The following is a 12,639-nucleotide window of genomic DNA, read 5'->3' on the forward strand; positions in this document are numbered from 1 at the left end:
AGGTTCATATTTTGTGTTTTAAAATGTTGTGCATTCACAATGAACTCGTTTTGACAGCACTGATACAAGATAACTTCATATGCTCTTTTGTACTTCAGGTGAAGTAATACCTCAAAGTCTTTGTATGTAAAAGTTTACATATTGCATATAAAAACGTTTACAAAAGCTTACTTTGTTCATGGTCTGACCATTCATACTTGACTATGGTGACCATTCAGCCACAATAACTTACTTTTATATACTGGTCTTATGGTCTAGTGTTGTCCTAAATGACTGTAGACTATATACAGACAAAAATACCTAAAGAGAAAAAATTCCAAAATGCTGTTTTTCAAGTCTAGTTTGTCAAGTTTCAAACACATGCACCTCGACAAAAGGTATTTTCTGAGCGACAATGATAGATGGAGGCTGAATTGTTACACCGATCGTGTTGAGAAGGGATTTTCTCAAAATACAAGAATATTTCCGATTAAGAACTTTGTGAAACAATTATCAGTTAATTAGATCACAAAATCTCTCAAAGCTTAGTCTTGTTTCTTCTTTGTCAATGAATAAGTCCATGTAAAGTCGGTCACATAACATGCTTTGCAGGGAGATTCATGAATATAATTGACCTGTATGAAGAACACTTGGTAATGTTTTAGAGATATTCTCCAATGGAGAGCACTGGAATATTTTAGTTATAGGCCGACTTCTGAATGACTCTATGGAAAGTCAACCTGTGACATTTCCTACTCAGGAAATCAAAAGCATCACATTTAAGTACATGTGACAAAATGTGAAAACAACTGTGGCAGAAAGATTAATTAATTTCTCTTTTCCACATTTTCCTCTATTCCAGTGCTAACAGCTGAACGTGTTCTTTAACAAGGAGGCTAAATTAAAAACAAGCAGATCCAGTAATCCAAAATGTCGAACCCAGTGGTCACCCATCAACCAGGTGCAGGCGGCTATGGGACAAATGTCCAAACAGGAGAGTGGAGCACCGGCCTGTGCTCCTGCTGCAGTGATATCTTTGTCTGTGAGTACCGTTTATAATGCTTTAATTTGACATTATAAGTTTTTGACAAAGACAGGCACACTTTCACGTTTTTTTTTTCCCTTTCAAAAGTTCACAGTGAAATAATACTCTTCTTTTGTGCAGGTGCTCTTGGTTTTTTCTGTCCGCTTGCATTGAGCTGCTACACAGCAAGTAAATATGGAGAAAACTGCTGTTTGGGTTGTTTGCCAGGAGGCATGACAGCCATAAGGACTCATATGAGACTGACCTATGGTATTCAGGTAAGCTGCTCATGTCCTAATTGCATATTCCTATACTCTTTGGAGTACCCTTACTCATTCTTTTTGGATGCAACATCCAAAGTCCATTAAGTCTCATACAGGAAGACTGATATGTTTTCCCATAACTCTTATGAAAGAGAGATTTCATGAACATAGGAAGTGTTGGGTGTTGCTGTCGTTGAGAAACCCTGACTGCAACACATTTCCTCATCGAGGGTCAGTGTTCAATGTTCTGATTTTGTTGCAATCTTTTAACCATAGGGAACAATAATAAATGACGCCTTGATGACCTTTTGCTGCGGGATTTGTGAGACGTGCAGGATGGCCCGAGAAGTCCGTGTCAGGAATGGAGAAATTTCACAGTAACAAGACATGAAGAATTCTGGCCTATGCAGTATTTTCCTTGTGTTGATGATGCCTGGAAGTCATTTGTTTATTCCCGTAGCAGGCCCACCTTTTATGCAGACAACAAAGAAGGAATAGCTAGTGAATTATGCAATTCATTGTATCAAATGTGATTTTGCATGTAGCCTTATATGTACCCATGTAACTGTTGACACTTATCTGCATTTTTGTAAATAAATTGCATTTTACTATCATTCAAATAAGCAACTATTTTGTACACCATTTAAATAAAACTGTTTTATGGATCCTGTGTGGAGTATTTTAGTTAATATAAACTATTTCTTAAACCTTTTAGTAAACCAAAGAGAAATTTCCTTTTCCTATTTTATCTTTGGAGGCATTTTTTTTAGATGCCTTAAGTAAGAAAGCAACCTCTTCACACTGTGGTTAAAGGGGTGCTTTATAGTTTTGGAGAAGAAATTGAAACTAGAATTTTAATATTTACAATATTAATGAGGTAATTATACAAACTCAGATATATTTATTTTTTCATATCTGAATATGGTTGTTCTTAGACTAAAATAAGGTCCCCAGAACACTGTTTGAAGCTAGAATTGTGGCAGGGTCCGCCAAAATGAAACAAAGTAAAACAGTATGAAATTGTGTTTTCCTTTGAGGTCAGTTTATTTAATTCGTTTGTGTAGTCACAAAAAGTCCATAAATGAAGATCTTTCTTCTCTTAATAAAATGTCTTCCCCAAAACCGCATATTGCACCTTTAAATTGAAAGCATCACATCTGCTCGATCCCTCCTCTTTCCTGTACGTCATAACGTACTGTCCTCTGATTGGCTGTTCGTTTCGTGGCCTGGCAACCACAAGAGGCTTTACCAAACAGTCAGACCCCCCTGTCGGCAAGCACTCCAAGCTAGCTAAATTCGCTAGCTACCTACGTTTTCTGGAGGGATTCAACCGTCCAAAACCCGTCATGTCTTCAAGAACTCTGCCTCTGCTGTTCATCAACCTGGGCGGAGAGATGCTTTACATCCTGGACCAGCGGCTTCGAGCTCAGAATATCCCCGCTGACAAAGCTAAGAAAGGTAGCTAGCTTAGCTTAGCAGCTATCCAGAACAACACAAATGTCACCCTGCAGTAAAACGTTCGTGTCAACGTACACTGCGATAAATGTACACTCAGCTCGGTCGGTTTGTCCGTAACTATATTTTAAACTAATCATTTATATATATATTATAATTCTCCGTGAGTCATACAAAGTCTATGCACAGACAAGTGAAGAGGTAACATGTATTGGTCAATTGGCTGTTTTTTGTAAAATCTTTAAGTCACCAACATATCAGTTTCTAGTGACAGTTCAATTACCAATGCTCCATTGTCAATAAATGGACAACTGTTGTGAAACAGGGTATAAAAGATAGCCTGACTATAATCTCAAGCCTGACTACCACAAAATGACTTTAGATGATGCACAGCCACATTGTATATACAGAGGAAGGGAGAGGGAGATTTGTTATTACTGGTCATGTCTCGTTTTTTCATCTAACAATATGGTTATGAGAACATTATATCATTTATATATCTCCTTTTCAATTCATAATGTTTGCACCATAGCTGGCTGGATAGACGATGACAGAAGGAGAGGTATCACTCCAGAGTTTTTCACTGATGCATTAGTAGCTCCTTGCTCTGCTTTGGCCTAGACTGGAGCAACATGCTAAATAAACAATAGGACTTGATACATAGACAGATGAGGCTTCATATGCACATATTTAGAAAGTACTGCAAGGAACTTTCAGTTTCAACTTTCCAGTTATGAATGACCATCAGCCAGAAGATTGGCTATTTCTGTAACATGAATGTAGTTGTTTCTAATGCCTGTCACCAGTATAAGTCATAAAGTTAAAACTATTCTTATGGCACAGTGCTGCGGATGTACTGAGGGGTCTCACAACCTTAGTAAAGAAGCTGCTGTGTAGTCTGGTGGTACAGTACAGCACCAAAAGAAAGTTTGACTTGTGCCATAATCATCATCTTTTTTCCAGACTCAGCAAAAAACAAGAAAGTTCCTTGAAGTAGCTTTAACAACTAAGCAACACATGTTCTGGTGTTGTCTCTGCACCCAGGTACATCATGTATGTGTTTAGGTTACTCAAATGCTCATGCCCTGGCCACACACTTTAACATAAGGACCTTCATTTGTATAATGGCCAAAAAAATGAAGGGAGAAGTTTGAAAAACTTGATTCTATTAATCAAATTAAAGAGCATTTCAAGCTGCCAAATAGGCCCATATGACACATATGACACAACATCCCCTAGTTTACTCAAATAACAAGTGCATTGCATTTGTTTTTCTGCAAAATCTTATCTGGGGTCACCACACTTTATGCCTTTGCTGTGAGCAGTGTCTAATTTTTCACAGTTCCTTGTTTTGTTGTTGAACTGTGGCTTCCTTGTGGGTAAGTACCAGAAAATACCACATAGTCTCACAGTGTTAAGAAAGTTTATTTGCCTCACCCTTGAGCCAGTAAAAAGCTTGCAAAATGTTGGGGAAGAAGGTGAAGTTACCTGATAGGTTTGACTTCTAAAAGGCAAAACATTGCTTAAAAAAATTGGTAGAACTAATCAAAGCAGATAAAAAAAAAATCTGGGTTAAGTTCAAACACGAAAAATGTCCTACCTAGCTATTTAGATGCTACTCTACTACTTGATGGCTTTCAATGCTGCTGCTTTATTAGGGCTTTTGGGTTAGGCTTTGGATGAGATGGTTTTGCCCGACATATAGTATAGAATGCTCATCTGCCTGCTTCTGAGTCTACAGTGTGGAAAGTACTTTTTGTCTAACCTCATTTAACTATCTATGCACTTTTTCTGTTGTACTGTTTGCCTGATTAGTTATGAATGACATCATCACCACCATGTTCAACAAAAAGTTCCTTGAAGAGCTTTTCAAGCCGCAGGAGCTTTACTCCAAAAAGGCCCTGAGGACTGTGTTTGACAGACTGGCCCATGCCTCTATAATGAGACTAAATCAAGCTAGCATGGACAAGGTAAGTCGTCATGTATACAGATGTAGCCCTCCTGTACAGCTGTAAACTGTGTTTTATCCTGCAAGTCTCTTTTTTTTTTTTAATTCTAATTTTGATTTTCACTTTAGTACTCAAAGCTTTTCACACATTATCTTATACGCTGTATACTGCTGTAAATGGCTCCCTCTGCTGTTTATTATATAACAATAGCATTCATTTTATTCATATGAGTCCGTGGAGTCATGCACGTGTCCCTCTTCACAGCTCTATGACTTGATGACCATGGCTTTCAAGTACCAAGTGCTTCTCTGTCCCCGACCCAAGGACATCCTGCTCGTCTCTTTCAACCACATGGATGCGATCAAAGACTTTGTGAAAGACACTCCCAGCATTCTCAGCCAGGTTGATGAGACGTACCAACAGCTCATAGAGGTATGATGCATCCCTTCAGTCACCTCACATATGTACAGGAATGGGTAGCGAAGTTACACGTGAGTTGTTGGGTTTTCCTGAAGTGTGCTGCAAGATCTTTGAGCTTTTGGTGGTATTTGAACTAAGTCTGGTTAAAAGCATGGCTAAGTACACCAAGACAAAAGAGAAAAGGGACACGACCTCAGATGTAAACGTCTTCTTTTTGTTTAGTCATACATATCCAGCTGTAGAGTATAGACCTGACTTCCCACGATTACAACTGATGATACATGTGAGTCATTGTTGTTCCTCAAACATGGTTTAAAAAACTGCCATGTAGTACATCTTGTATGACCAAGAAGAGGAAACACATCAGTCTGTGTTTAAGGTGTCATAGTCTTATGAGCAAAATAATATGAAGGTTCACACAGCAGACCGGTCAAAGCAAGAAAAAACCATCCAATACAACTTCATACTGACTGCAATAGAAGCATTTAATGGAAGCAATTTAAGCAGTGACTTATTAAAACATGGATACACAATGTTTGAAGTTAATACTAGTATTGCTGTATTGAATCTTCTGGTCTAATATATTCAGTGATAAAATCAAACAATTGACATTACAATTACAGATGTAATATCTACACAGTCACTGCACACATTATGTCCGCAGCTACTGTTTTGTTTTGTTTTTTTATTGCTTGTTCTGTGATTATAATTGTCTATTGTCTACCCGGAAGTGACTGATGTTGTAAGCTTGACAATGATAACAGTGATAATCTACTGTATGTTGTTAAATTAAAATCCCGTTCCTGTTTTTTATTATTATTATCTTTGTTGTTATATTGTTCCATGGCTGGTTTTATCAAAGTTATTTTTCATTCATTTTATTTATTTTTTAAGATGTATACACCCTTGTCTAGTGGGGACTTCCAGCTGATCAGACAAACTCTCCTCATCTTCTTCCAAGACATGCATATAAGAGTAAGTTTATTATTTTGTCAAATTTGTATTAATCGGCTGGAAAAAATTATATTATCTTTTCATTTGTGTTTTATTTCCCTTACAAGCCTGTCTCTGTTTATTATTCTATGCCAGGTGTCCATTTTCCTTAAGGACAAAGTGCAGAACTCCAATGGCCGCTTTGTGCTTCCCACCAACGGTCCTGTGCCTTATGGAACACAAGTCCCTGGCCTGATAAGGTACCACAGTTTATGGCTGTTTTCACTCAGACCCAAACAATCTTCACTCTTAAGAATGATGGAGATAACTGAAACTGACAGTAAGCAACTGGCTTTGACAGTAAAATTCACCTTTTGGTCTTTTTCGATGATCTTTAATGTTTACCTGTTGGTCTTTCATATGTTTGCTGATCCAGACACTGTGATCTTAAGTTAAGCAGGCCTATCGGCAGCTAATTGCATTAGAGGTTTTGTTGAACAAGCATTTGCGTGCTAATTTTAGATGCGTCGCATGTTTAGCTTGGATCAAATTACTAGAGGATTGTATGTGCACAGTGAAACATTGAAAACATACAAAGAAACAAGAGCTCACATGTAGAACACCTGAGCTATAAGAGTGTATTCAAATCAACAGAGGTCTCAGTCAGACCAAATCAGGCTTTGTGGAGAAAACACCAGTCTGGTGTTGCTGTGCATAGAAACAAAGAGTATTGAAAGCATGCTTGTCAATAATATTTTGTATTTTGTATCTGGTAATTCCAGGATGTTTAGCTGTACAGGTGAAGAGACGACCAGGCTGCAGTTCACTAATGGAGGAAACTACACTGCTGCTCTGCGGGAGGGATCTTTTGAGATATTTGGAGACAGGGTCACCAAACTAGGCACAAATATGTAAGACTCTGCAACGTACAAAAAATTTACATGAACATGACTTGGTGGTACTGTATTTATGCAATTGAAGAGGGCTGTTGATGATTTTCTAATATCATGATCATGAGATATAATGTATATAAATACGAAGTCACTGGCAACTGAACTTTATGTTTAGATTCTGTTTAGAAAGATGACTGATGATTTCTAGTGACTTTTGGGGAATCATAGGTATTTAAACTTAAGTTCTTTGATGTCAAATTATTTCATTAAATCACAATGTGAACACTGGGACTGGGACCTTCCACCTGCTACTAAAAAGTATAACATCAGCCTGAACCAGAAAGCCCATAAACTTTGGATTTAGTCATCTTACTTTATGCCATGATGGTGTGTCAATATGTCTGACTTACTGCAAAGATCCATACATGTAAATTGTAAATAAAACATTTGTAATGACTTGTGCAGGGTATCTCTGGCACTATGTTGCATGGTCGTAAGTGTGTATTATCTCTTTTTTTATTTTTATCTCTTAATTCAGGTACAGTGTAAGCCGGCCTGTGGAAACCCACATGTCAGGAACGTCTAAGAATTCTGCTCAGCACACTAAGGTGAAACAGCTTCACTGTCAGCACTGCAAATATTAATGATTTTACTAACACAGAAAATGTCATGCGCTGAAGCAAGATGTTGAAGACTCTGTACGGTGTCCACAGTAAATAACATGCGCAGGAATCTGACAGAGTGACCCTGGTCCAGATGTAAATGAGCCATTGTGTGTCAACAGGTCAACACTGCTCCTAACCCTCTGGCTAAAGAGGAGCTGAACCTGTTGGCCAAGTTAATGGGAGGGCTAGAGGTTCAGAAACCAGGGAATGCAGACAACGGCTTCAGAGTCAACCTCTTTGCCACTGATGAGGAAGAAGAGTGAGTCACCTTATTTGTGTTTGCACAGCACTTGATCAAATGAAACTGCTACTTTTGTGGTGTAAAAAAACATTTAAGTTGTTGTGATTACTCAAAACTAACATTGCAACTTTCCTTTCTCATAGAGAGGCACTCATATCAAGACCTGACGACCTTTCATATGGAGTCATAAAAATCCAAGCAACAAAGGTAAATCTTTGTTATCTGTCTTCTCAAAGTGTTTCTCACAGTAGGAATTGGATGTCCCAGTATTTGTGTAATGGAAAACAAAAATTAACTGCACATTTAGTGACAAATGGTCTGACCGTGCATCTGTCATCTGAGGACAGGCGCAGACTACAAGACAATGAAAACGTCAGAGTTGCTGTGTTGCTCAAACCACAAGACATCATTGTGGTTGTTGTCATGTCGATGTTAGGGTGCACAAACTACACAACTGATCTCAGGCGAGATGTATTGATTAGAAGATTACTCCAGTTGGAGAGATGTGCGACAGGAGCTAATGTTCATGATAGTCAACAAAAAACAAGCAAGATGTCAGTGTCCACTCTATCTTCGGAGCTCTAGTCCCTGTCTTTGCCCTCTTTATATCCATGATGTTTGCTGTTTTTGACTGTTGGCTTTTTCAGAGTCTCTAAGGTGCCCCAACAAGTGCATCTTGTTTTTTGGTAATCATGAATCAAAACGTAGCATCTGGGACGGCTCTCAATGTGGTCAATACTTGTCTCGAAACCTCTAGAACTAGGACTGCCTTGGTAGCCGAATGATTACAGCACCACTTCGGTTCCATCTAGCAGCCTTTGTTGCATTTCATACCCTTCTCTACCCAACTTTTCTTGTCTACCTCTGTCTACCTAAGCTAATTTTTGATGCAGTCTGCACTCCCCCAACCTCTCACAACTATGGCTGTCTTTTACACTTGATAAGCAACCCCTTATCATTGGACTCCAAATTTTACTGATCTCAATGACAGGCTTAAGGTTATAAAGTCAATAATCAGAGACTGGCTTTACCAGACTAACAAGATTTACTGTAATGAGGTGTAAGTCCCTGTGATGACCACTGTGATTGGTGGATAACATTGTCTTCCAGGACCAGCAGGCCAATGCAGAGCTGGCCAAGATCATGGGAGAGTTCACAGAGCCTGGGGATCAATCTCCCAGTGCCAGCAGCAAAGGAGACGACCTTCTGGCCATGATGGACGGCCTGTGACATCCTGACAGAAGTCCCCCGGTGGTCGGGGAAAAATGCATCGTCACCAGCCTGTTCTACTGTAGACCAGTCTGCTGTCTGTACCGGCAAATACACTGCAGCGACCTCACATGCAGCCAGAAAACCTTCTTGTTTGGCTGCTTAAAAATGCAAATGTGAGTGGGTGTTTCCATTGGTTGTCAAATGATGAACTGCAAATGTGCATAGTTAAATAATTAAGAATGTGGTGAGCCGAGCTTTAAGCTGCAGTACACTGTAATAGCGTGTTTGCTGCAAACTGAAAAGAGTTTCAGTGCATCAAAACATACAGTAGGTATGTATCAGTGTATTGATCACGTGTATGTGGTAATGGCAAAACATCTCTTTAATGTCATGATGTTTTTAAATTCATACTGCACTGCGGTACACACAAAACACATTCCTTTAATTACACACAATGTTGTGTATCTTAAATGATAAGAATACATCACAGTTTTGGATGCTTTTCTGGCATGTAGTCCATAATTCCATGTATGTTTTATTAAAAGTGTAAAGAGGGAGTTTGTTAACTTCCTCTGTATCCTAATGAACAAGTAATTAAATTAAATTGTGGGGGGATTGGAGGAAACCCAAGTGCTCTTTCTAATGTGATTCAGATCCCCTGAAATCTTTATTTTGGTAAGATTTATGTGAGCAGCAACTTGTAAGACATTTCCCACAACCCTGTGATGTCTCTGGATTTTGAGCTATGACCCAGAAATGTGCTCACTGATCAGTATATTATTTTGATATAGAGAAATGCAATATAAGGAATTGTCTGATATGTAAATATGTTTATTGCATACTTTATATGAATGTATCATTTTCTGTGTATAAAAAGTACATATAGCTGCAGTTGTTAAATTGTTGAATGTCCAATGTAGGATTTTTAATAAATAGCTGGGAAAAAAACATGATTTTACACATATTATTGTATGAGCCATATCATCGGCTTGTGTACTGATGCAATAGTGTGTTAATGATGGCATGAACCTTGTAACAGCTTGTTGTAGTTGACAAGGTGTGACATTAGGGGGAGCTGTCTGGCCTTTATAAACATGTACTGTGTGTGGTCTGTTCAAAGTGACTACCACACATTGTTAGTGTGTTTTACTATTCAGTCAGGTTGTCTTTGAAAAAAAATGCACCAAAAGGTGATAGGCGTATTCAAAACGAGGTTTTATTTTTTTTTCATCAGTGTGAATGTAGGATTCGCTTAAAATGTCAAACAACAAATATGTGAATGAATATATTTATTTATACTTCATTTAACCAGATCATTAAAAGCAATATGCTTGAATGCAATCCACAATTAAACACCTACAATTAGAACTGCTCGATGTGCCCAAGATATTTGTGTGCAGGCTGCCTGCAGACAGCAGGTCTCAAAAGTCAGACTCAGTCTGTACTCCCCCAGTCAACCACACTCAGACACACACACACGAACACGAACACGCTGCATACCATACAGGCAAAACATGCTGAGACATTTCTCTGAATTGATTTGGGGGTGGAGTTCTCTGGTGAGGTCTTCCCAATAGTCTTGGCAAAGGCAAGACAAGAAACACTACATGCCCTGAGGATATAACCTACCTGGAAAACAAACAGAAACTGAAGCTCATGCCAGTCATCCTGTATGACTGGAGTCAGCTAACCTCACTGTAAAACAATACAACATGATTAACCCTGCATAATTGCCCAATCGATTTTATCAACAGGTCTATTTAGTGGCATAAAAAACAGCATTTTTAAATGCTTTTTAAAATGCAATAAGGGAGGACTTGCACTGCTTGTTCGATTAGGGTCACAAGTGATATTACAAAAAATTGAATCTACAAAGTCCTGGCAACCATTTGTCTTCACATTACACAAATAAACCCCGTTTCTCATATATAGACCCTGCATTTGATATGATTCAGTTTCCCCTTTAAAAGCTGTGGGTAGGACACTGTAAAGCCGCAGGCTGACAAATGTTTCATGTGGCCGGGGGCATATGCTCTCTACTGAGTCAAGACAGGAAGTCTAGAGAAACTCAAGTAAGCCTTTGCCATTTAGTTTACCCTCTCTATGTCTATCACACCTGCCCACTGGTCTGAAACTAGTAGCTGTGGGTGGTATTCGAGATTAATCAGGGAGTCCAAATTGATAAAATAGGTGGGCTTTACTAAATGTCATTCAAAAAAATGCTTGCTGAGTAGATGAGTAACAACTTGGTGGTGTTGGCTTTGAAGCCCTATCGAAGTGCAATTTCCACACACACACGTGGCATTGATCTAGAAATATTATGGTTGGACGAGGAGTCTCAAATACTGAAAATAAAATGCTTTATCAGATGAGTGCTGATCAAATGCAATGATGCACAATTTTTACTGAGTCATGTGGTGAATGAGGTGCAGAATGTGTCTCATTAAAAAGTAACTACAGTATAGAGCTGGTGAAATTTTGTCAGAGTCTCACCTCTGTGTGCACAGTTGCATTCAGGTGCATTGCCTTTAGCTATAGAAACAGGTAAGCTTAATTGTTCCTATGAGGAGAAAATGCTGTTTATTTATTAATATTTCATATTATAACTCATTACACTTTTTAAATTTGAAAATTCCTTCATTTCCAATGAATTCCCATTTGATGATTGTAAAAACTTTTACATGTGAGTTAAGAAAGGTAGAAAAAGTTCTTAGTTGGCATTGTAATAAATTACGTTCAGTCTGTTCAATGTTTTACCACCAGAATGGTATTTTAAGTGCCTATAATATTGTATATCCACACTGACATTTGCACGTGGTGGTGTTTCATACTCCTTAAAGGGGTAATATGTAATGTTGGAGAAGAAATTCAAACTCAGAATTTCAATATTTACAATATTAATGATGAGGGGAATTTTTTTCCCCCCATAACTGAATAAACAAGCTGTTCTCCGAGGAAAATAAGTTCCCCAGAACACTGTTTGAATCTAGAAAGGTGGCAGGGCCCGCCACATATAAACAAAGTAAAACTGTATGAAATTGTGTTGTCCTTTAAGGTCAGTTTGTTTATTCAGTTTATTCAGTCATGAAAAGAAAGAGTTTGTTTATTTAGTTTGTTGAGGCATAAAAAAAACTGTCAATGAAGATATTTCTCTTTTGATTAAAATTTCTAGCTCCATGGCAGCAGTTTGTAACACAGGCAAATTGTTCGCCTCTGAGCCACCATCACTATGACATCATCAGGGTTCATTTCTTAGACCTTTGAAAGCACCTTTTAAAACTACAGAAGACATTATACAACAACTTTTGATCGCTCGAGTGTTACTGTCTGTCCCGTGGGCCCAAAATATCCCCATTTCAACTATTGAAGTGCTACACTTTGTGCAGCACTGATGGTCTGATACACCACCAGATCAAGCAAAACTCTACTTTGATGTGCATATAGACATGTTTTGAAAGTTTGGAGCAGCGGTCTTTTAGCACATCTTTGTTCAGATCAGTTTTATTTAAAACATAAAAATCAGTTTCTCTTTAAGATTCATTTGACTGTGTCAAACTTTTCCCACACAGACAACTATGACGTAATGTGTTTCATTTTGCAACTAT

General features: G+C 38.3%; 1 protein-coding gene across 1 annotated transcript; it reads left to right on the plus strand.

Annotated features, from left to right (window-relative positions):
• Nucleotides 1-2,583: 2,583 nt before the first annotated feature.
• oscp1b (organic solute carrier partner 1b) lies at nucleotides 2,584-9,949 on the plus strand. Its single transcript, XM_073485596.1, has 10 exons — nucleotides 2,584-2,724; nucleotides 4,537-4,691; nucleotides 4,935-5,102; nucleotides 5,985-6,065; nucleotides 6,180-6,283; nucleotides 6,806-6,934; nucleotides 7,455-7,524; nucleotides 7,701-7,840; nucleotides 7,966-8,029; nucleotides 8,933-9,949. Exons 1-10 carry the CDS (start codon nucleotides 2,613-2,615, stop codon nucleotides 9,050-9,052), a joined length of 1,143 nt encoding a protein of 380 aa, XP_073341697.1. The 5' UTR covers nucleotides 2,584-2,612; the 3' UTR covers nucleotides 9,053-9,949.
• Nucleotides 9,950-12,639: the final 2,690 nt, after the last annotated feature.

Source organism: Pagrus major, chromosome 17 (genome assembly GCF_040436345.1).
Source record: "Pagrus major chromosome 17, Pma_NU_1.0".
NCBI lineage: Eukaryota > Metazoa > Chordata > Actinopteri > Spariformes > Sparidae > Pagrus > Pagrus major.

Coding starts and splice junctions, on each gene's coding strand:
- oscp1b (XM_073485596.1), top strand. CDS start 2,613: ATGTCTTCAAGAACTCTGCCTCTGCTGTTCATCAACCTGGGCGGAGAG. Junction 4,692..4,934: donor ATCAAGCTAGCATGGACAAG/GTAAGTCGTCAT, acceptor CCCTCTTCACAG/CTCTATGACTTGATGACCAT. Junction 7,525..7,700: donor ATTCTGCTCAGCACACTAAG/GTGAAACAGCTT, acceptor GTGTGTCAACAG/GTCAACACTGCTCCTAACCC.